Source organism: Brassica napus, chromosome C5 (assembly GCF_020379485.1).
Source record: "Brassica napus cultivar Da-Ae chromosome C5, Da-Ae, whole genome shotgun sequence".
In the NCBI taxonomy this organism is placed as follows: Eukaryota; Viridiplantae; Streptophyta; class Magnoliopsida; order Brassicales; family Brassicaceae; genus Brassica; species Brassica napus.
This window is the reverse complement of record NC_063448.1, coordinates 2,555,571-2,575,191: the sequence shown is the minus strand read 5'-3', so window position 1 is coordinate 2,575,191 and position 19,621 is coordinate 2,555,571. Positions and strand designations below refer to the sequence as shown.

General features: G+C 36.8%; 5 protein-coding genes across 9 annotated transcripts; 2 read left to right on the top strand and 3 right to left on the bottom strand.

Moving 5' to 3' along the window:
- Nucleotides 1-52: 52 nt before the first annotated feature.
- Nucleotides 53-751, bottom strand: LOC106401875 (monothiol glutaredoxin-S11). Its single transcript, XM_013842485.3, has one exon. It carries the CDS (start codon nt 471-473, stop codon nt 174-176), a length of 300 nt encoding a protein of 99 aa, XP_013697939.2. The 5' UTR covers nt 474-751; the 3' UTR covers nt 53-173.
- A 6,168-nt stretch (nt 752-6,919) lies between these two features.
- Nucleotides 6,920-9,686, top strand: LOC106399593 (phospholipase A1-Igamma1, chloroplastic-like). Of its 2 annotated transcripts, XR_002658312.2 has the most exons (3): nt 6,920-8,427; nt 8,546-9,029; nt 9,188-9,392. XR_002658312.2 is itself a non-coding variant. In NM_001315929.1 (2 exons), exons 1-2 carry the CDS (start codon nt 7,127-7,129, stop codon nt 9,426-9,428), a joined length of 1,542 nt encoding a protein of 513 aa, NP_001302858.1. In that variant the 3' UTR covers nt 9,429-9,686. The 2 variants fall into 2 exon arrangements, 1 of the variants encoding a protein (NP_001302858.1); NM_001315929.1 differs by lacking the exon at nt 8,546-9,029 and having other exon boundaries at nt 7,127-8,427; nt 9,188-9,686.
- A 181-nt stretch (nt 9,687-9,867) lies between these two features.
- LOC106399597 (photosystem II reaction center W protein, chloroplastic-like) lies at nt 9,868-10,684 on the bottom strand. The gene is made up of 2 exons (XM_013840062.3): nt 10,435-10,684; nt 9,868-10,352 (listed from the first exon to the last, which is right to left on the bottom strand). Exons 1-2 carry the CDS (start codon nt 10,517-10,519, stop codon nt 10,042-10,044), a joined length of 396 nt encoding a protein of 131 aa, XP_013695516.1. The 5' UTR covers nt 10,520-10,684; the 3' UTR covers nt 9,868-10,041.
- Nucleotides 10,685-10,831: 147 nt separating this feature from the next.
- On the bottom strand, nt 10,832-14,345 carry LOC106399592 (probable galacturonosyltransferase 6). 4 transcript variants are annotated; one of them, XM_013840055.3, is made up of 9 exons: nt 13,987-14,345; nt 13,857-13,891; nt 13,687-13,728; nt 13,500-13,605; nt 13,338-13,411; nt 12,893-13,164; nt 12,383-12,740; nt 11,720-12,241; nt 10,832-11,352 (listed from the first exon to the last, which is right to left on the bottom strand). In XM_013840055.3, the coding sequence occupies exons 1-9, from the start codon at nt 14,096-14,098 to the stop codon at nt 11,077-11,079; spliced, it is 1,797 nt and encodes a 598-aa protein (XP_013695509.1). In that variant the 5' UTR covers nt 14,099-14,345; the 3' UTR covers nt 10,832-11,076. The 4 variants fall into 4 exon arrangements, with proteins under 4 accessions (XP_013695509.1, XP_048613796.1, XP_048613798.1 ...); XM_048757839.1 differs by having other exon boundaries at nt 13,496-13,605; nt 13,987-14,339; XM_048757841.1 differs by having other exon boundaries at nt 13,496-13,601; nt 13,987-14,339.
- Nucleotides 14,346-16,501: 2,156 nt separating this feature from the next.
- LOC106399595 (MA3 DOMAIN-CONTAINING TRANSLATION REGULATORY FACTOR 3-like) lies at nt 16,502-18,979 on the top strand. The gene is made up of 3 exons (XM_013840060.3): nt 16,502-17,504; nt 17,618-17,673; nt 17,849-18,979. The coding sequence occupies exons 1-3, from the start codon at nt 17,102-17,104 to the stop codon at nt 18,281-18,283; spliced, it is 894 nt and encodes a 297-aa protein (XP_013695514.1). The 5' UTR covers nt 16,502-17,101; the 3' UTR covers nt 18,284-18,979.
- The last annotated feature ends 642 nt before the right edge of the window (nt 18,980-19,621 follow it).

Genomic DNA, 19,621 nt, shown 5'->3' with positions numbered 1-19,621 from the left:
TTTCCAAGCCTGCCGTACCACCCGCCAGTGTGGGCTTACCATCTCTTTGTTCTTGGACGAAAAGACATTTTATATAACTTTTAAGGTTACACAGCCAATATAATTACTAAAACACATTACAAAGATTTGGCTCACATTTGTTTCCTTATTGAAATACATTCCGACCTTTTCTTTTAACATAGATATGGCTTCACTAAGGGAACCAAGGAGCTGCTTAGGTGCATGGACATGACTTCGTTGGTGGAACCAACGAGCTTACCACCAATGAAGACGGCTGGAACTGGCTTTGAGCAGCCTAGCTTCATCAGTGCCTTCTCCATCTCTCGGCATTCGGGGTCCTTGTCGATCTCGTGGATCTTAGGGCTAACCCCAAGATCTTGGAAGAGGACTTGAACCGCGTAGGACAAGCAACACGAGCTCTTGCTGAATATAACCACTCCTTTTTCCGATGACATTCTCAGAACCTTGTCCATTTTCTTCTTGGTTTTAGCTGTCTTCAAGAAAATGAAGGAGGTTCCTGAAACCAAAGCGGGAGTTGGAGTTTGGTTTTTGCTTGCGACTCTAGTTGCTTGAGTTGCAGGTTATTTATAACACAAGGCAGAGGAAGAATCAGAATCCAAAGATTTAAAGAAAGGCAGAGATCACAAGAAGACCGTGGTGAAAAGGTTACATAAAGCAGCTTTACTATGGACAAGATAATTCGAGGAGACAGAACCTTTTTTCCTAGGGCGTTTCACCTTTTTTGTTTTGTTTTGTTTTGTTTTTATAAGGAACCAACCAAGAAGAGTTGCATAAAAGATAACTGGGTCTTTCCATGTTTTATCTTTATAGATTCAAAGATACGGTCTCAACGATACTCGTACAAGTTGCTAGAAAAGAGAGCCGTTGTCGTTGAATATTGATTCACGCTTTGATGCTTTTGGACCATATGATTTATTCTGATGAATACTGGACGTGGAATATTGGTGGACCAAACTGCGACGAACAAACCCACTTGCACTCAACTTTTCATAGCTTTTAGGCTTTAGTTGGGTCTTAAGACAAAAGCCCATAGCAGCAGAAGCAGTTGTTGGAACACATAACTGCATAAGGATGAAGGAACACGAAATACACAAGTCAGGAAATGAGAATGATAAAAAGCTATATATGGTCTATATAACTATATTGTGTCGCGGATGGCTGTTTTCCTGGACAGGAAGTTTATAGCCGTGGCTTTCTAGGGAGTGATGTCTGCTCATCGTAGCTGCTCACATTGGTGAGAGAAGCCGTCCTTTTAAGATAAGATATGGAGTAGACTTGTTGAATGGTATGAGCAGAAGAATCAATCACGTTTTCATCCTTTTAGTATGTATGGCTTCAGAGAAAATCACAAGCACTTGATGCTGTCCTTTGTTTACTTGGTTGGCTAAGAACACTAGCATATTTCTAACGTTACAAAGGAGAAAAGCTAGTAAAGATCAATGTAAGTGTTCCCAAGTCCATGAAGGCGGCTTCAGTTTGAAAAAGAGGATATCTTTGTAGGACCGAAACAAGTCAAATCTTAATTATGCTGCCCCCCCATGTGTTGGTCTTATCTTTTACCATTTTTCATGTTAATGACCTCTGGCCTTGAGGTTAACAGTCGCATGCTCTAACCAGAGCTACTGAAGCTTTTTATTTTATCTTTTAAAAAATTATAAAATCCAGAAATTCTACTGATTCGATTTTCTTTGTTTTTCAACACTGTTTTCAAATTTCTAACGAAATCAACACGTTTCGAAACGTGTTGAATGTGGAATATGGAAAACAAATTCAAGTTCATTTACACACCTTGTACACGTATATGCGCATTTGATAACATGTTAGATTAATTTTTATGTTGTCTGGTCAAGTCAAATATATTCGTATAGACTTTCATTATACAATTAAACAAATGCATAATTTAAAATTAATCGAAATCAAATTAAAGATATATAGATTCACATTACAGATGGCATCTATTAGCCAAGTGGGTCAGTCATGTATATTCCCTAGGCCTGAGACTTATTATCCGAGATCCGAACTCGATCCGAGATCCGAACTCGATCCGAGATCCACTCTGGATCCGTTCCGAAAATAGGATATCCGGGATGCCCGGATCCGAATCCGGATAGTAAAATCTTGGATCCGTGCAAACCGAATCCGGATTCGGATATCTTAATTTAGAGGTCCGGATATCCGGATCCGTATTTTTAAAATACATTAAATTTTTAAATTTTATTAATATTTATATTTGATATATTAATATTTATACATGAATTAATCTTATAATATTATATTTTAGGTTTTACAATATTATAAACATATATAAATATATTTATAAATATTTAATTTATGTATTATATTAAAAAAATTAGTATTTTTGTTAAAAAATTATTTTTAATTATTTTGACGGATCCAGATCCGGATCCGGATATCCGCGGATAATAAAATATCAAGACGGATATCCGAAACCCAGATATCCGGAAACCACGAATCTGGATCCGGATACCCTAAATTTCCCGGATATCCGGATCCGTCCCATGGCTAATATTCCCTGTCAAACAATTTACGACTGGAATTCTTATATATATTATTGGTATTCTGAGGAACATTTTATATATATTCTAGAAAGAATTACACTTAGAGGCAGTTTGTGCTACTAGGATAGTTTTTCTTAACCAAATTCATTTCTTAATTATAAACTAACTAAATAACCTTTTGATATCACCTTAACTAATTTAATAACCGACTTTATGAGATTTATCCACGGTTCTTTCTAACAAACAAAAGGAAATGAGTCTCATATATCATTTTCTTTGTTTCTTCCTATTGAGTTCTTTATTTTTCTTTGTAAAATGAATGTTGTTTTTCCTGTACTTTTTTTTTTTAAGAAAATATATTTATAATCAGTGTCTTTATTATTCAATCTATCTTTTGAGATATGTTAAGCTATACTTTTGATGGAACAAATTGTTCAACAAATCAGAAACCAAAAAATCACTTTTTCGGACTTTTAAGATTAAAACCATGAATTAGGATTGAAAGCTATCACATCTAGGTAAAAGTACATAAAAAAACAAGTTGAGAATGTAAAGAATTGTGGAAAATAGGCGAGATAGGCGGAGATTAGTGTTTCTGGTCGATAATGGCTAAGGAAGAAGATGAGGTTATTTTCGTAATTTTGCAACATTAATGAAAAAAGGAAAATCATGTGTACATTACATTCAAACCGTACATGTGTACACCTAATTTTGTATTATACATCAAAGTGATTGTGTACACATTTTTTGCCTTTTTTGTAGGTTTTCTATCTAAATAACCAAGCTTCTCCGACTTCATGAACTCAAGATAATGTTAACACAATGTACATGTGAATTGTTTTTCCATCCCATGTACACACATGGTCGGGGCATCCCTGATATCCGACTAAACCTAAATATCATCCTTCACACCTTGTTTAAGAGCTTATAATTAGTGTGTGTGTTTTCATGCTAGCTTCATGTGTACATCAACTTCATAATGTACATATGTACATTAACTTCAAAGTGTACATGTGTACATTAACTTCAAACTGAACATGTGTCCATTTACATATGTTCTTTAAACTACATGTGTACACTAAGCTCCATTCCGACATATCTCCACCGCTATCCGCGTCAAGGTCAAATCGTCTCCTCCTGCTGTGGTTGTCATGCTCATGACTAGAGTTGTGGACGCTAGAATCGTCGTCTCTTTAGTCGTAGATCAAAGAGAAAGCTTAACCGGAGCAACAATGGTGAAGTTTTGATTATTTGCACATCTGGTCCTCCAACTTTTGTTTATTCTCCAATTTGTCTTAAAATTTTATTATGTTCACGAATATTTCCCGAAATTTTTAATTGTGCAATTCAGACCAAGCGAATCTTCTGATTTTGCAACATTGGTCTTTGCCGTTTTGTTTTTTATTTTGTTTATGCCCCAGATGTTTCTGATTTGCAAATAAATTCTTTTGATTTGGTCCCATAATTTATATGTTCATTCTGGTAAATTGTCTATGCTATTTTGTACACAAAATATCATTGATGTTGTCCATAATAGAAGCAAACATAAAACTCCCAAAGAATATCAATGATTTTGAGTGTCCATGTGGACACTAGCTCTGTTATGGATGATTAGTATAAATGTGAGTCATTAAACGTGGATCATTGTACATGTATTATTGTACATGTGAATCATTGTACATGTGAATCATTGTACATGTGGATAATATAACATTTGTGTACGTGGTATAGTGTACACATCAAATGGCTTCTAAAGTTATAGTTTTATTTCTTTTATGCATTTTATAAAACCTTAGTAATATGTTTGTGATATTTTTACAAGTAATTACTTGTCTTTTGCTTGAAAATATACAAGCTACATCGTTACATGAGATGACTACAAAAAATTCTTGTTCTATAAAAATAAATTTTCTGAATATTTATTATATTCTTAATATGTGTGAATATATTATGGATGATTGGTATAAATGATTTAAATTAAGTTCCAAATTTTCATTTTTATCCTATATGATAACTTGAGCAATGTATACATGTACACATGTGATTTTTTTTCTCTTTTTGAGCAACTATACTAAAAACTATTAAAATCATCATCATAACTTGAGCAATGTACAAATAAATCGGTGTATATATTTCTTCGTAATCTGGCACTGCTCTAAGTTGGAAGATGTACATGTTTAATGTTTATGTACACGAGGATAGTGAAATTATATGGAGTTCATGTATTATTGTACAATTATTTGTGTACATGTGAATCAATGTACATGTGAATAATAAAACATTTGTATATGTGGTATGGTGTACACATCAAATGGCTTCAAAAGTTATAGTTTCATTTCTTTTGTGCATTTTGAAAAACCTTAATAATATGTTTGTGATATTTTTATAGGTGATTACTTGTATGTTGCTTGCAAATATACAGGCTACATCATTGCACTAAATGACTAACAAGGGTTAAAATGCACATTAATACGTTTGGGGCAAAATCAAAAGTCATTTCTGCAAATCCGAAAGTCTGAAGTTAAAAATGGAAAAAATAAAAACTTGAAGGACCAAACGTGCAAAAAATAGAAACTTGACCATTGTTCTTCCCAAGCTTTCACTATATGACGGAGAGGAAGAACCACAAGGATTCCAGACGGCCACGACGGTAGATTTGACCGCTGCGGAGGTGATTCTTCGATGACTAATGAGGCAGCAAAGTGGTGATTCGCCGTTGGAGCTCGCCGTCAAGCAATGACAGAGAGTGTGGTCGTTTTTGATTTACAGCAGCTTCACACATGAGAGCTCGGGCAATGACAGAGGTGCGGCTGGTTTCTGCTCGAAGTACAGATCTGGCCCTAATTTAGCGGCTAATGAGGAAGACGTAGACAGTGGTCTGAGAGGTTAGAAAACGATGGATAATTTTTTTGTCGTTACAATTTGTTTCTGAAGAAGATGATGAACTAAATGAAAAAGAAATGCAACAGACTTCTTCATCCTCAACTTTTTTATCTTTTTTGTTATTTAAATCATTTTTTTTCAAATTTCTCAGTCATTAAAGAGAGAGAAAATAAGATTAAATACTATGAGACTCATTTTGTTAGAAGAATAAGTTTAGTTAGAAAAAAAAGAAAAGTGACTAATTTCCAAAAATGTGGGGTCATTTCAATTAGATCAGTGACTTTAGTTAACAAAAACTAGAAAGTATTACATAAAGTGACTTTGGATATAAAAAACTCCAAAAACTGCCTCAGAAGTCATAACTGTGTTATAATGTTATTAAAAACTTTAAACTGCTCTATAGTGTAAATAACTCTATATTCTACTTGTTACCACCATCTTAGATATTTATGCCAAACCGGAACATAATAGTAGGGCTGGGCAAAAAACCCGGATCCGAAGAACCGAACCGAACCCAATCCGAAAAAGTAGTACCAAACCCGAACCGAAATTGATTAAATATCCGAACGGGTTCAAAATTTTAGTATCTAAAGAACCGAAACCGAACTCGACCCGAACCGAAGTATCTCGGGTACCCTAATGTAACCGAAATAGATTTATATACCTAAATATATTACTTATTTTTAGATTTAATATATATTAAAAACATCCAAGATATATAAGATACTTTAAAGTTGTCTAAAATACTTAAAAATATACATAAATAGTCAAAAGTAAATGTCTAAAATAGCTAAAATATATTCAAAACACCAAAATGCTTGAAATATCTATTGATTTTCAATCCAAATATTTAAATCAAACCAATTTATATGTTAATTTTAGGTATTTTGACATATATTATACAAATTTATATGTAATATAATATTTTGATTTATTGATTTTGAGAAATTTTAAGCATATAATGAATATTAAAATTTTAAAAATAATTTAAATGGGTTATCCGAACCCGAACCGAACCCGCAAAGATCCGATCAGAACCCGAACCGAAATTTAGAAATACCCGAATGGGGCTCTGATATCTTTAAACCCGAAAACCCGAAACCCGATTAGATCCGAACCGAACCCGAATGGATACCCGAACGCCCACCCCTACATAATAGTATACAAAAGGAAATATTTTACTAATATCGTCTAATCATAGTTCAAAATGAATTTGATAACATGCGCGTGTGAATTGTTGAAATGATGAATACCAAATTAATAATACTGCAGTGTGATGATTTTACTTCGTTATTATACCAAGTTTATACTAGCTACAAATCTCATTCGACTCCACATGCACGTTTTTTTTTTCTTTTCAGAATTGATGTAATCGTGAACCTGCAAAATATCTAACGATCCAAACCATATCTATTATTGTAGAGTTGTAGTAGGAAAAAAAAATGTGATGGCGAAGGTGATGAAGGATGCATTGGAATGAGGAAAAAGATATTTTAAAGAAAATAGTAGAGATAGGTGTTGAATAATTGGATGGATCTCAATACATTATTGTATCAACGTATTACTGCATCGAACCCTACATTTGAAAATGATATGCATGCAGCATGAGCGCATGTGTTTATTATTGTTTATCGTATGTTGTTAAGTATATATAAAAAGGGGTTCTTGATGTCCCTGAAACAACTCATCAACCTCTCTCAACAATGGCTACCATTCCTTCCCACAACCTTCTTCTTCCTAACCCCACGATCAACCAATCAGCTCACTCTCTTTCCTTTAAACCACAATCTACTCTTCTCAATTTCCCTGCGAGATCATCTCCGGCGGCCGTCACGAGGGCTGTGTCGAGAACCGACGGAGCTTCAATATCCTCAAGGCTCGAGCCGGTGGAAAAATATGAGATCACGGCGGCGGGGGATGTTCGCCGGCGGGATAGAGAGGCTAAAGAAACAAAGAGTTTGAGGGACACGTGGAGGAAGATCCAAGGGGAAGATGATTGGGCCGGGCTAATGGATCCGATGGACCCTGTTCTAAGATCAGAGCTGATCCGCTACGGAGAAATGGCCCAGGCCTGTTACGACGCTTTCGATTTCGATCCGTTCTCGAGATACTGTGGAAGCTGCAGGTTCACGCGCAAAAAGCTCTTCGACTCGCTCGGAATATTCGACTCCGGCTACGAGGCGGCGCGTTACCTCTACGCGACGTCGAACATCAATCTCCCCAACTTCTTCTCGAAATCGAGATGGTCCAAGGTGTGGAGCAAGAACGCCAACTGGATGGGATACGTCGCCGTCTCCGACGACAGCGAAGCCACGCGCCACCGTCTCGGACGCCGCGACATCGCGATCGCGTGGAGAGGCACCGTCACGCAGCTCGAGTGGATAGCGGATCTCAAGGACTTCCTCAAACCGGTATCCGGAAACGGATTCCGGTGCCGGGACCCGGCCGTTAAAGCCGAGTCCGGGTTCCTGGATCTCTACACGGACAAAGACACGTCGTGCAACTTCTCGAAGTTCTCGGCGAGGGAGCAGCTTCTCACGGAGGTGAAGCGGCTGGTGGAGAGATACGGCGACGAGGAGGGGGGCGATCTGAGCATCACGGTGACCGGACACAGCCTCGGCGGTGCGTTGGCGGTGCTGAGCGCGTACGACGTGGCGGAGATGGGGCTGAACAGGACGAAGAATGGGAAGGTTGTTCCGGTGACGGTGTTCACGTACAGCGCTCCGCGGGTTGGGAACATTCGGTTCAAGGAGAGGATGGAGGAGCTGGGAGTGAAGGTGCTGAGGGTGGTGAACAAACACGACGTCGTCCCGAAATCGCCGGGGCTGTTCTTGAACGAACACGCGCCCCACGCGCTTAAGCAGTTGGCGGGAGGGTTGCCGTGGTGTTACTGCCACGTGGGGGAGAAGCTAGCGTTGGATCACCAGAACTCGCCGTTTCTAAAGCCGTCCGTTGATATTTCCACGGCTCATAACTTGGAAGCTCTTCTCCATCTACTTGACGGGTCAGTTATTTTTTTCAAATTTCACTCTATATTTTTGGTTAGAGATTAAACGAATTAATTATAATTTTTGGAAATATTTAATCACTATACAATAACGTATGAAACACAAACTTGTCAGCTTAATCGTTGGAGAAAAGTCAAAGACTTCTTGAGGAGACAGATCTCAGTGTATCTTGAGATTCTCAAATCTCGTATTTTCCAAGAACTTTCTTTATTAATAATACACGATCGTAAGGGATTTAGTAAACGTATTATTATTTTCATAAAATGCGGGACTAAATGAGAATGTGATCATTCAGTTTGAATAACGTGGCGGACTTTATGGGTGGGGAGAGAATAATTGAAAGTAATAAAGAAAAAATTAGTTAATAATTTAAAGAAGTTGTTGCCGTGTCGTTATCTGTCAAAGCTTGCTATTTCTAGATCACTCTCATTTGTCGTATTAGAGCATGAATATCGAGGATAGTAAAAGGTTTCTTAACCTCTGGACCCCACGATAAACTTAAAAATCGGTTTCAAAAGACGTTAGATAAAGACCAATTGTGTTCGGTGTTTTGCTATGTTCCTCCCCGGCTCCACCGATACGTGGCAGCCCGCGATTGGTATGTTTTTTAATTTTTTCTTTTAATTACACAAAAAAAAAATTAAAAAAAAAAACCTTAGTAGGTTTCAGGAATAATTATGTCTTACGTAACTTAGCGCATTAATGACAATTTTAATATGACTTGACATAAACAGTTCATGATATTTTTTGTAACAGGTATCATGGGAAAGGACAGAGATTCGTGTTATCAAGTGGGAGAGATCCAGCGTTAGTGAACAAAGCGTCTGATTTCTTGAAAGACCATTTTATGGTACCTCCTTATTGGCGACAAGATGCAAACAAAGGAATGGTTAGGCACACTGATGGCCGTTGGATTCAACCAGATCGCATCCGTGCAGAGGACCACCATGCTCCTGACATTCATCATCTTCTCACCCAACTCCATCACCCTTCATAACTCTTTTGTAAATTACATCAAAACTTTCTTTTGTTTTTTTAATTTTCTAAGAGCATCTCCGACGTAAAACTCCATTTTTTCTTCTAAAATGGAGTAAAAATGAAAATAGAGTAAAATTGTTTTAATCCTACTCCATTTTTCACTCCATAATGGAGTGATGAAGTGATGAACAAACAAAAAATAGATTACTCCATTTATGGAGTAAATTTCATTATGAAATGAGATATATAGTTGGGTTGAAGCATTCTTTACTCCATATTCAATTTTAATTCATTTTAGAGGAAAAAATAGAGTGGAGATGGAGTGCTATATATATACGACAAAGTAAGAACTTCTCAACTCATATGATATGACAATAAACAGTAATTTGAGATCGAAGTTAGGCTCAGGTCTCACTCTTGCTGCTCTATCTGGTAACAAGACTCCCAGTCCCACCAAGAATATTAATGGGCTTTTTTCTATTGGCCCAATAAGTTTATTAAACCCACACACGATAGCACATTTACACAAGGTAAGGTCTCTCGCGTCTTTACTTGAAACTTTACAAGAAGGTACAAAGCATTTTCAGTTCATGTTCACTTAAAAATGAGAGAGAGGCAGAGAGTGGGAGCTTTCAGAGGGAAAGACCAGAATCATCATCCTCATCGAGAGACGAAACGTAGTTAAAGTAAATAGCCCATATCAAACCAAACACGCCCAACAGAATCCAACCTAACAGGTTATTGCTCAGACCAAAAGGTAGTCCTGTTCCTTCCGTTGACATCCTCTCGTCCACTAACGCCATTGCTGGGCTACTACTCATCACAGCTGTCAACATAACCCCCACCGCGGAGAAAACTGGCGTTGAGTTCTTCTCTTTCTTCGGCTGGTTTGTCTCCATCGAGCATTTCACTCCACTGCTTCTCCTAATCATGCTTGGAAGACCTGAACAGAAGCAAAACATAAATAACAGTGCCAGTTCTGATTCATAAGTAGAAGAGAGGTTACTACGCAAACATAGGTTTACCATATACAGTCTCGGTGGAGCTAGCTGTGACTGAAGGCTTGAGAAGAAGTGTAGGACATGTAACGGAGGAAGTGAAGCTTGCCATTGTCTTTAGCTTTCCCAAACTCACAAGACTTGAGCAAATAAGCCTCTGTTTTTTTGTTTGGTTTGGTAGCTGTAGGCTTGTAGCTTTAGCAAGTGGTGGGGAAAGTATCTAATCTGAAACTGGATCTGCATTCTATCAACACTCTTACCAATTGTTTCTCTCCACCTGTCACGTCTCAGCCGTTTCCTACCACACAATCTTTGCCTCTCCACACTAAGTTCCGACAAAAAATTTAACCGTACTTCTACATAGCACATGAATAATGTTTGGTGAGTTCTCGTCTTTTAAAGTTTCGAGCATTTACAAACGAAGAGCTCAGAACCATTATGTATAGGTCTCTAAAAGAAGACATTAATATCTCGCTGTGGCTAGGTCCAAGATTAAGTAAGCTCCGACAAAAATGGAAATGAAAAGCCAAGATTTACACTCAGAAGAGTAAAAGAATGAAGCTAATCATACCATTCGTAACATGCTCATAAGCTTGTTTTAACAAAAAAAATAAATAAAGAAAGAATCTAGAACTGAACCTATGTTGTGGGAAGTTGTTTTTTTTCGCATCAAGCGTGAATGTTGCACTGTTGCAAGTAGGAGTGATAGTAAGGGACATGTCTGTTCCAGTAACGTTTGTATTTCTCTATTCCAATATCCAACCACGGCTTCATGATCCCATCGTAGTGTATAACCGCGGCTTGTTCAATGTCAACCGTTTTGATGCCTAATTCGCGTCCTAACCCCATCACATGCCATCTCTTGTCCAACGGTATTGTTTGCCTATAGAAAGTCAACCACCCTATTGGTAAGCTTCCAGCTTTCCACAAAGGTCTCTTTGTTCCCTGTCAGAAAAGAAATATCCAAAAACTACTGTTAGGTTTAGGTTGACACATATAACATGCGTATGCACATAGAAATACAGAAACGTTGCTGCTTGCAACCACTCTTTCTCTAGAAAGTAAACTAGCTTTTCACTTATGTTCGTTTGCTAGATACATCCCATTATTCTGAATATTCGTCTAAGTTCCAAATTTTAAAACTTTCCTCCCCAACACAGCCAAAACTAACACCCAAGACTTTATTAATATGACCTTTTTAGAATGGTGTCCAAATGAATCAGAGAATCCACATCAAATTTTTTGAAGCTATAGGACTACAGTGTAAGTTATTTGAGGAGAGTAAGTGAAGTAGAGAGTGTAAACTGCGTACCATGTTGAAGTATTTAATGTATGTAGAAGTCAACTTCCGTCTTCTCCATTCTTCGAGATCAACTAGATTCATCCCAAACGCCCACGTGCAAGCTTTAGGACTGAATTTCCCAGAGACCCATGCGTCTGAGAAGTTAATAAATGTGCTCATTAAGTGGAATGAAGGTTCGCCTTCTTTACAAGTCTCTACAGCACCAACCACCTTCCCTTTCATATCAATGCTCCATAGTCTACTTAGATCTCGTTGAACAACTACATCATGGTCAAAGAGTACCATCTTATTCAAACCCGGGAATATATCTGGGAGATAGAAGCGTGCGTGATTGAGGGTAGAAATGAATCTTGGGTCATTGGAGTTTTGCTTCATCAGCAACTGATCATAATCTGAAGGCAGGACATCCATATCATCAATGTTTAGGATTTGGATAGCAGCTACACTTTGGATGTTAAGCAGAAACCACATTGAGATTGCTGGGTAATTAAGTGAATCAGTCACGACATGGAATACTATTTTTTCCGGTTCCTGCAAATAGCATTTAGGAACTCAGATTAACAAGTGGCTTACACAAATGAGACGATATAGTGCAAGGCAGTTGAAACATAATTAGGAAAAACAGCAGCAGATTATTGTCAATATAAAACATAAGGAGATGTGAAAACTTACCTTTGAAGAAGCTATTGTAGAGTTAGCAACGACTGCAGAAGCCAGAACATTGTCAGAGAAGACAACATAATGATTGAGACTAGGATCATTGAACTTTTCCTGGTTAGGCATCTGACTTTTTTCAGGATCCAAGGCAAAGTACTCCGACGTCAACCGCATGGAGAGGCAGTGTTGACCTTTTGGGGTGGTCCTTGCAGCAAGGTGCATTAGAAATGATGCTTGATTTTTCTGCGCCTGAACTAGTTCTTCTGTGTTATAATTCATGGCACGGAGTTTGGTAGCAATGGCAGGGCAATTGTTAAAGACACGACTAGCCTTGTATAATGTAGCTTCCAGTGGCTTCAACCTACGAAGCGCGCTGAAAGAAACAACCACACCAGAGGTTAACATAAAAGAAACTTTTAAACAGTAAGTTTGTTTTTTACCAATAAAAAGGTTGTAGTTGTTAAAGAAAGTCTATGGGTGCTATTAAGTTATACTCTCCTTTTGAATCAAGGTAGTTGTGCTTACCCCTTTGACAAATCTTTATCCTTTGTGACATCACCAACAGCCCGTTCCAGCTCTCTCATTCGAGTTCTCAACTCCTTCACAATCTGAGAGTTACTTCCAGGCGGGGCAAAATTCAGGTAGGCCTTGGCTTGTATAATTTTGTCTCTGATCTCTTTTATCTTCATATCTGTTGCTCTATCAGACTGATGAACCTTTGTGTTCTTTTCACCCTTGGATAATGGGGGCTTGAACTCCGTTTTATTAGCAAGCTGATTAACTGTTAAATTTTGATCCTGTCACAAAACAAAACATAGGTTGATGGAACACGTAACCTGGATTTTCAGTTCACTAGATCAGCTAAGCAACATGAAGCTGTAGTGTCAATACTAGAATTGCTTCATAGCTTGAGTATTCATCAAGTTTGATGTTATCAGATACTAAATCAGTTGGATAAAAAAATACACACCTTGGAATCAGAGCTTAGTGTCGTCTGCTGTGAATCAATTAGTACCTTTTCTTCCCTGTATTTATGATTATTGCCTGAAAGCCATAAAAACAAGTACCGATAAGAAAGCTAAAGAGTTAATGGGAAAACAAAGCTAAGTTGCAAATAATGACCCCCACCAACCATCAATATTTGTAGTTTTCTCTTTCCCATCCTTAACTGAAGAATTAAACTCCTCCCCATCCTTGTAGAGAATGAGCCTTGGCCCCTTCAAGCCTTGTCCATCTTCCTAAATCACAAATTGAAACATTTTTTTTATTAAATGAATGGTCAAAAGGACATTGAGAAACCAAGTAACTTGTAAACTTACATGTTCGACAGCGTTAAGCCTAAGGTCATTAGTCCTGTATCTCTGCAAAACAAATCATAGCATGACAAAGCCTAAAGAGTAAATAATAAAACAGCAAGACTAAGATCTTGACTGCATTAGCTCTATCATAAGGGAGTAACTATGAAGAGGAGAATAGCATCACCACTTACAAAGTTGGATAGTTCTTCGATAAATTCTCTCCGACCTGCCCAGAAATCAAATCCGATAACGATTTACCATGAGATTCAATCAATCGAAGATCAAAGCCACTACGTAATTCTAGAAGAAGAAGAAGCTGACCAACGGGAGTGATGGTTTTAAGCCGATTCGAGACGAAAACGAGAGGAGCCAACACGGAGATCGATAGCAGGGAGAGGAAGAGAATCCTCTGCCATCGACGAATTTGATTCATCACTACGCCTAACACAAAAAAAAAAAAAAGAAATTAACTATTCGTATCTCATCAAACGCTTTCTCCTTCTCCGGGAAGAAGAATCGGCGGAGATTTTTCTGATTGGTCAACAAATCTAAATACGACACGATCCTCCTCAGATGATATGTGTTTTTCTTCTGATTCAAAAATTCTAGGTTTGGGGGTCGGAGGGAGTTTTTAGATTCAGAGCTTCCTTCATTCATGCATCATCGGGCGATTCTGATCTTTTATATATATTTTTAATAATATCTATATATTTATATTACACAGTATAGTATTTTTTTTTCAATGCAACTATTATATACTCCTTCCGTTTTTTAATATAAGTCGTTTTAGAATTGCGCAAATAAATTTAAAATTATTAATTTTTTATATTTTCTAAACAAAAACTTTATTAATTATCTACCTAACCACAAATCAACTAATAATAAAAGAAAAGGTATAATATCATTGGTTATATAGTGTTAATAAATTCTACATAGAAAACTGAAAACGTCGTATAATTTAAAAACAAAAAATTTCTCTAAAACGATTTATATTAAAAAATGGAGGCAGTAGTATATAGGTAGAAATATTTATTTTTTTAATTTGTTATAGGTTTTTGGGTGTTCGTGTTAACATGTTACCGTGAAGAGCGACCGAGGACGCAGTGATGCGGATCAGGTGCGAGCAGGCGTACATGTGATTACTGATTACTCCGTTGATGAAGCTGCAAGTAATTAATGTGATCATTTGCCTTCTTCTGGGAAATTAATCACCCAATCGTAAAAGGACCTGGTACGAAGTTTTATTTTTGTTAGTTTAGAGCATAATTATCGGGTTGCTTGAGTGGGTTGCTTAAATTAATTTTGATTAAAAAAAAAATTACTTTTATCTATGGTTTCATGGCCATTTATCAAGATTCATGAGCTTATATACCCCGAAGAAATAAACATTATTATCATACGCATGCATCCATGTAAGTTGGGGGTGCTATATGACTCAATACTAGGCATGGGCATAAAATACGGAATCCGAAATCCGAACCGAACCGAAAAAATCCGAAATGTAAAAATACCGAACGGATCTTGTAAGGTGGTACAAAAAATATATGAACCAGAAGTTTTATTAACCGAATCCGGACGAGTAACCCAAAAAATCTGAAAGTAATGGTCAATATAAATATTTTGAAATATATATAAGTATTTCAATTATTAAATTCAATATTTTGTGGTAATATGATATATAATAATAAATATTAAAATTTTAATAAATGCTTTAAGTACACAATTAGTTATAAATAAGTATTTTATAATTTGCTCATTGAAATAAAAAATCTACTCTCTATAAGGCAATACATATTGTTTACAAATGATGTTTGTTTTCATACTTGATTAAACATTTTATTGTTATTTTATCAATTTTATGTGTGACAAATTAATTTTTATTTTATTTAGATTTTTTTCTTTATGTTTTGCTTCAAAAATTTTGTTTTTTACATCGGTTATATCCGAACCGAACCGATATAACTCGAATCCGTATGATATATGATTACTTTATGGGTTTTAGGACGCAATACAATTTTGAGCCGAACCCAAAGTGTTATTATCCGAATCCGATCCGTACTAATAAAATTTTAGTATGGGACCTAGGAGCGTAAATCCGAAAACCCGAAAAACCCGATCCGAACGCCAACGGATACCCGAACGCCCAGGCCTATTCAATACAATTGTTGGCCCTAGTTAGTGTAATGATCTATTCTATTTTTTCAACAAAACGAAAACATTAAGGACAATTCTCCTCAATAGACCGTTTTTGTCATAAAAATAGACCACAAGAAAGAAAATGACCAAAATATTTCATTTAATAAGTAAAAGGACCATAATATCCTAGATATATACCAAAAAATAATAATAATAAAAAAAAATAATAAAAAAAAGTTTTTTTTAATAGTTTTAGATTATATGTTTTTAAATTCGAACTTTCTTATAAATTTTATATATTTTTAAAAAAAATTTATAATTTTTTTTTATAATTTTTTTTTTGTAATTCAAAAATAGAAACTATTTTTAAATTTTTATTTTTAAATTTTAATATTTATTTTTTATTTTATAAAATTTTAAACTTCAATCCTAAATTTTTATCATTTAACTCTAAACCCTAAGATTTGGATTAGTTAACCCTAAGAGTATAAACGTATATTTACCTCTTTAATAAATGTTATCGTAAAGTATTTTCATAACGGTGTAATTCATTAATATCATAGGATCGACCCCATATGAAATTCTAAATTATATTATTCGTCAGATTTATTGAAAGGTAAACTATACTCGCTTGGAGGGCCCACAGAAAGTTCACTTTGTGATACACAACACTATTTATTAACGCCTTATGATCGCATTCTCATTAATTCATCTTCTTCCACCAACAAGTCGCAGAGCTCATAACCTAAACGCAGAGATTCTTTTGTCGAACAAACCTTTTCAAGATCTTCAACCATGGCGGCGAGTAAGCATTTTTACCTACGATTTACGTAGTGCCGTGTTGTTGGTAGATTCGAAATTGAAGATTGGGGATCGATTTCGAGATTTCGCGATTTCGATTGTTGTTAGGGTTTCGTTGATCGGAAGTGCCGTTGTTGGTGGTTTTGGGGATCGATTTCGCGATTTCGATTGTTGTTAGGGTTTCCTTGATCCTATAAGAGAAGCCTTATCATCCCTCGTGATGATACGGAGAACGAAGATGATAGTGGATCTGGATCTAATGACGACTACGATCTTGACGACGGTGCTTTTGAAGAATATCTTCACGACGACGCTTTGGATAACAATCTTGACAGCGCTTCTGAAGATTATCTTCACGATGATGGCGTTGAGATGGGACGACCTGATCAAACTCCTCCTTGTCAAGAAGCTTGCTGATCATGGCGGCGTTCAACAAGATCAAACTCCTACTCATGAAGAACCTGCACCTTCGATGAGATGACGACCCATCAGTGAAGACATGGATATGTTCCACTTATTGCACACTCACCACCCCGGACTCATGTCTAGCTTGTGTCTCCCAGAGGATGAACGTCTTCCTTTTGATCAGAAGAGTAAAGTAATAGGTGATAGGCTCGTAGCAAAGTTGGCGCTTCTTAGAGCTCAAGCTCATTCTCAAGAAGCTGGTCAGGCTCTTGCTGATCATGGCGGCGCTCAAGAACTTGGTGGAGCAGAAGGATCGTCTAATGAAGGGTGTTTAAGAGATGAGCAGAGAGAGATGATGATACCTGCAACCGAGAACGCACTGAATCATCTACCCTCGCTCAAACAATCCGGTACTGCTCGTGGTAAAGCGTATGGTCTGTCAAATGGTGTTAGACGTCTAAGGTCTCATGCATGCAAGCCTGTCTGTGCAAAGAAGGGTGAGGCACTACTCTAGTTGGTATTGATTTATATAGCTTTAGGGAATGACTCTTGCTTATATATGGAGCTGTTAAATACATTTTTGTTCATCCCTTCCTTTGTTCTGTTTCAGATGCGTGTGGTGGCAAAGGAACTTTGGGAAAACTAATCGACACTGATAGTGGAGAGGTAAACCTCTATGAACTTTCTTCTTATTAAACGAAAGTGATCATCTTGATTTTCATGACAGATTAATCACTTTGTCGCCGAAGGAGTGGATCATAATTGTATCCGTGTCATTGTTCTGGTTGATAAGTTTTATCATTTTAGATGTTTTCTCTTTGTGTTTCTTGTTGTATATTAGGAACCATTCGAGCTAGTTGGTGCAACGAGTCGAACCTCTCTTGAGGAAGTCAAGATGAAGATCGCTGCCATTTTGAAGGTGTATATGGAGACTAGAGACACAAAGGAGGCATTTCGCTGCATCCGGGAACTAGGCGTGTCGTTCTTTCATCACGACGTGGTGAAGATGGCTTTGATTACTGGCGTGGAGAGTTACACAGCAGAGCCACTTGTGTTGAATCTGCTGAATGAAGCAGTTTCAGAAAACCTGATAAGCTCTACTCAGATGGTGAAGGGATTCTCCAGCTTAAGGGAAAGCCTCGAGGATCTCGCTCTTGACATTCCTTCAGCTGAAGCAAAATTTGGTTTGCTTGTGGGGAAAGCTGTCTCAGGCGGTTGGCTTGATGAAAAATTAAGCGGTTCACGAAAGAGGGTGGTGACCATCATTCATGAGTAATTCAGTTCCGATGATATACCACGAGGTAGTGATACAACCTGAATAGGTCGTCCCATCTCAACGCCATCATCGTGAAGATAATCTTCAGAAGCGCTGTCAAGATCGTTATCCAAAGCGTCGTCGTGAAGATATTCTTCAAAAGCACCGTTGTCAAGATCGTAGTCGTCATCAGATCCAGATCCACTATCATCTTCGTTCTCCGTATCATCACGAGGGATGATAAGGCTTCTCTTCTTACCTACATAGGATCAAGGAAACCCTAACAACACAGAGATTGAAATCTCGAAATCCTTTTACACAGAGATCAAAGAAACACTAACAACGATGCGAAATCGCGAAATCGATCCCCAAAACCACCAACAACCTGAATAGAATTGTACAAATTTCTTTGTAGACGTTTTCTGCTTTAGATTCTTCTAATGTTTGACTTGCTTCATAAAGTTAGTCTTGAATCCTGATCTACTGTTTGAGGATTTCAATATTGGCGCTGCTAAAAGCTGTGTTTGTTGCTTTTTTGACTTGAAGAATATAGCTTACGGCATGAATAAAGAAATGTGATTACTCTCAAAAGTGTTTTAAGGCTATTGCACGCTCTATTTTTGTGTTCCTTTGTGTGTTTTGATTTCCAGATTCTTGAATGGCTTAGGTACTAGAACTGTGATAAGACTTTGTATTGTATTATTACTCGTAAAGTACAACAGAAGCGGAACGGCCTCTCACGAGCTACCGTACACTCTCCAAATACGTATCTCCTTACAAAGTTGATCAATCAAATGATGATCTTTACTTTACCAATAAGCTTTCCCTCCTTCTTACATTTTCTAATGATTCACTTAAATTCGTTTGTCTTTATTTTGAAGTAAATAGCTTTGTTTTGGGTTATATATTGGTTGTGACTGTATGATATCTTTAACACAAATAATTACACTGAAATTTTTATTATAAGATAGACAATCAAGTACAATTATATGTTTGTTTGTTTTTTTTTTTGGTAAAATATATATATATTTTTTTTGTTTGTTTACTCACGTACTGTTTAAGGCTTTAAGCAGAAGAAAAAAAGTTTACACTCGATATCATTCTACCCCATGGTAGAGTAAAATTATTTTTTACGTTTTCTTCTCTTTCACTTTACTGAATACTCCCATTTTTTTTTTTGAATACTCCCATTTCAACAGAAGAAAGAAAGTGTACACCCAATATTTCAAATTTTAACCAAGTCATAGCCCGTACTCTTAGATTTCCCATGCGTTTTATTATTTACTACTATGTTTGTGTCAACGGAGATCATAAGATATTCAAAAATTAGTAAATAAATCATATTATTAAGCTTCTTCG

Coding starts and splice junctions, on each gene's coding strand:
- LOC106401875 (XM_013842485.3), bottom strand. CDS start 473: ATGGACAAGGTTCTGAGAATGTCATCGGAAAAAGGAGTGGTTATATTC.
- LOC106399593 (NM_001315929.1), top strand. CDS start 7,127: ATGGCTACCATTCCTTCCCACAACCTTCTTCTTCCTAACCCCACGATC. Junction 8,428..9,187: donor CTTCTCCATCTACTTGACGG/GTCAGTTATTTT, acceptor TTTTTGTAACAG/GTATCATGGGAAAGGACAGA.
- LOC106399597 (XM_013840062.3), bottom strand. CDS start 10,519: ATGGCAAGCTTCACTTCCTCCGTTACATGTCCTACACTTCTTCTCAAG. Junction 10,353..10,434: donor CTCCACCGAGACTGTATATG/GTAAACCTATGT, acceptor GCTTCTGTTCAG/GTCTTCCAAGCATGATTAGG.
- LOC106399595 (XM_013840060.3), top strand. CDS start 17,102: ATGGATATGTTCCACTTATTGCACACTCACCACCCCGGACTCATGTCT. Junction 17,505..17,617: donor GCCTGTCTGTGCAAAGAAGG/GTGAGGCACTAC, acceptor GTTCTGTTTCAG/ATGCGTGTGGTGGCAAAGGA. Junction 17,674..17,848: donor TCGACACTGATAGTGGAGAG/GTAAACCTCTAT, acceptor GTTGTATATTAG/GAACCATTCGAGCTAGTTGG.
- LOC106399592 (XM_013840055.3), bottom strand. CDS start 14,098: ATGAATCAAATTCGTCGATGGCAGAGGATTCTCTTCCTCTCCCTGCTA. Junction 13,606..13,686: donor GGCTTAACGCTGTCGAACAT/GTAAGTTTACAA, acceptor TTTGTGATTTAG/GAAGATGGACAAGGCTTGAA. Junction 12,242..12,382: donor CTACAATAGCTTCTTCAAAG/GTAAGTTTTCAC, acceptor TGCTATTTGCAG/GAACCGGAAAAAATAGTATT.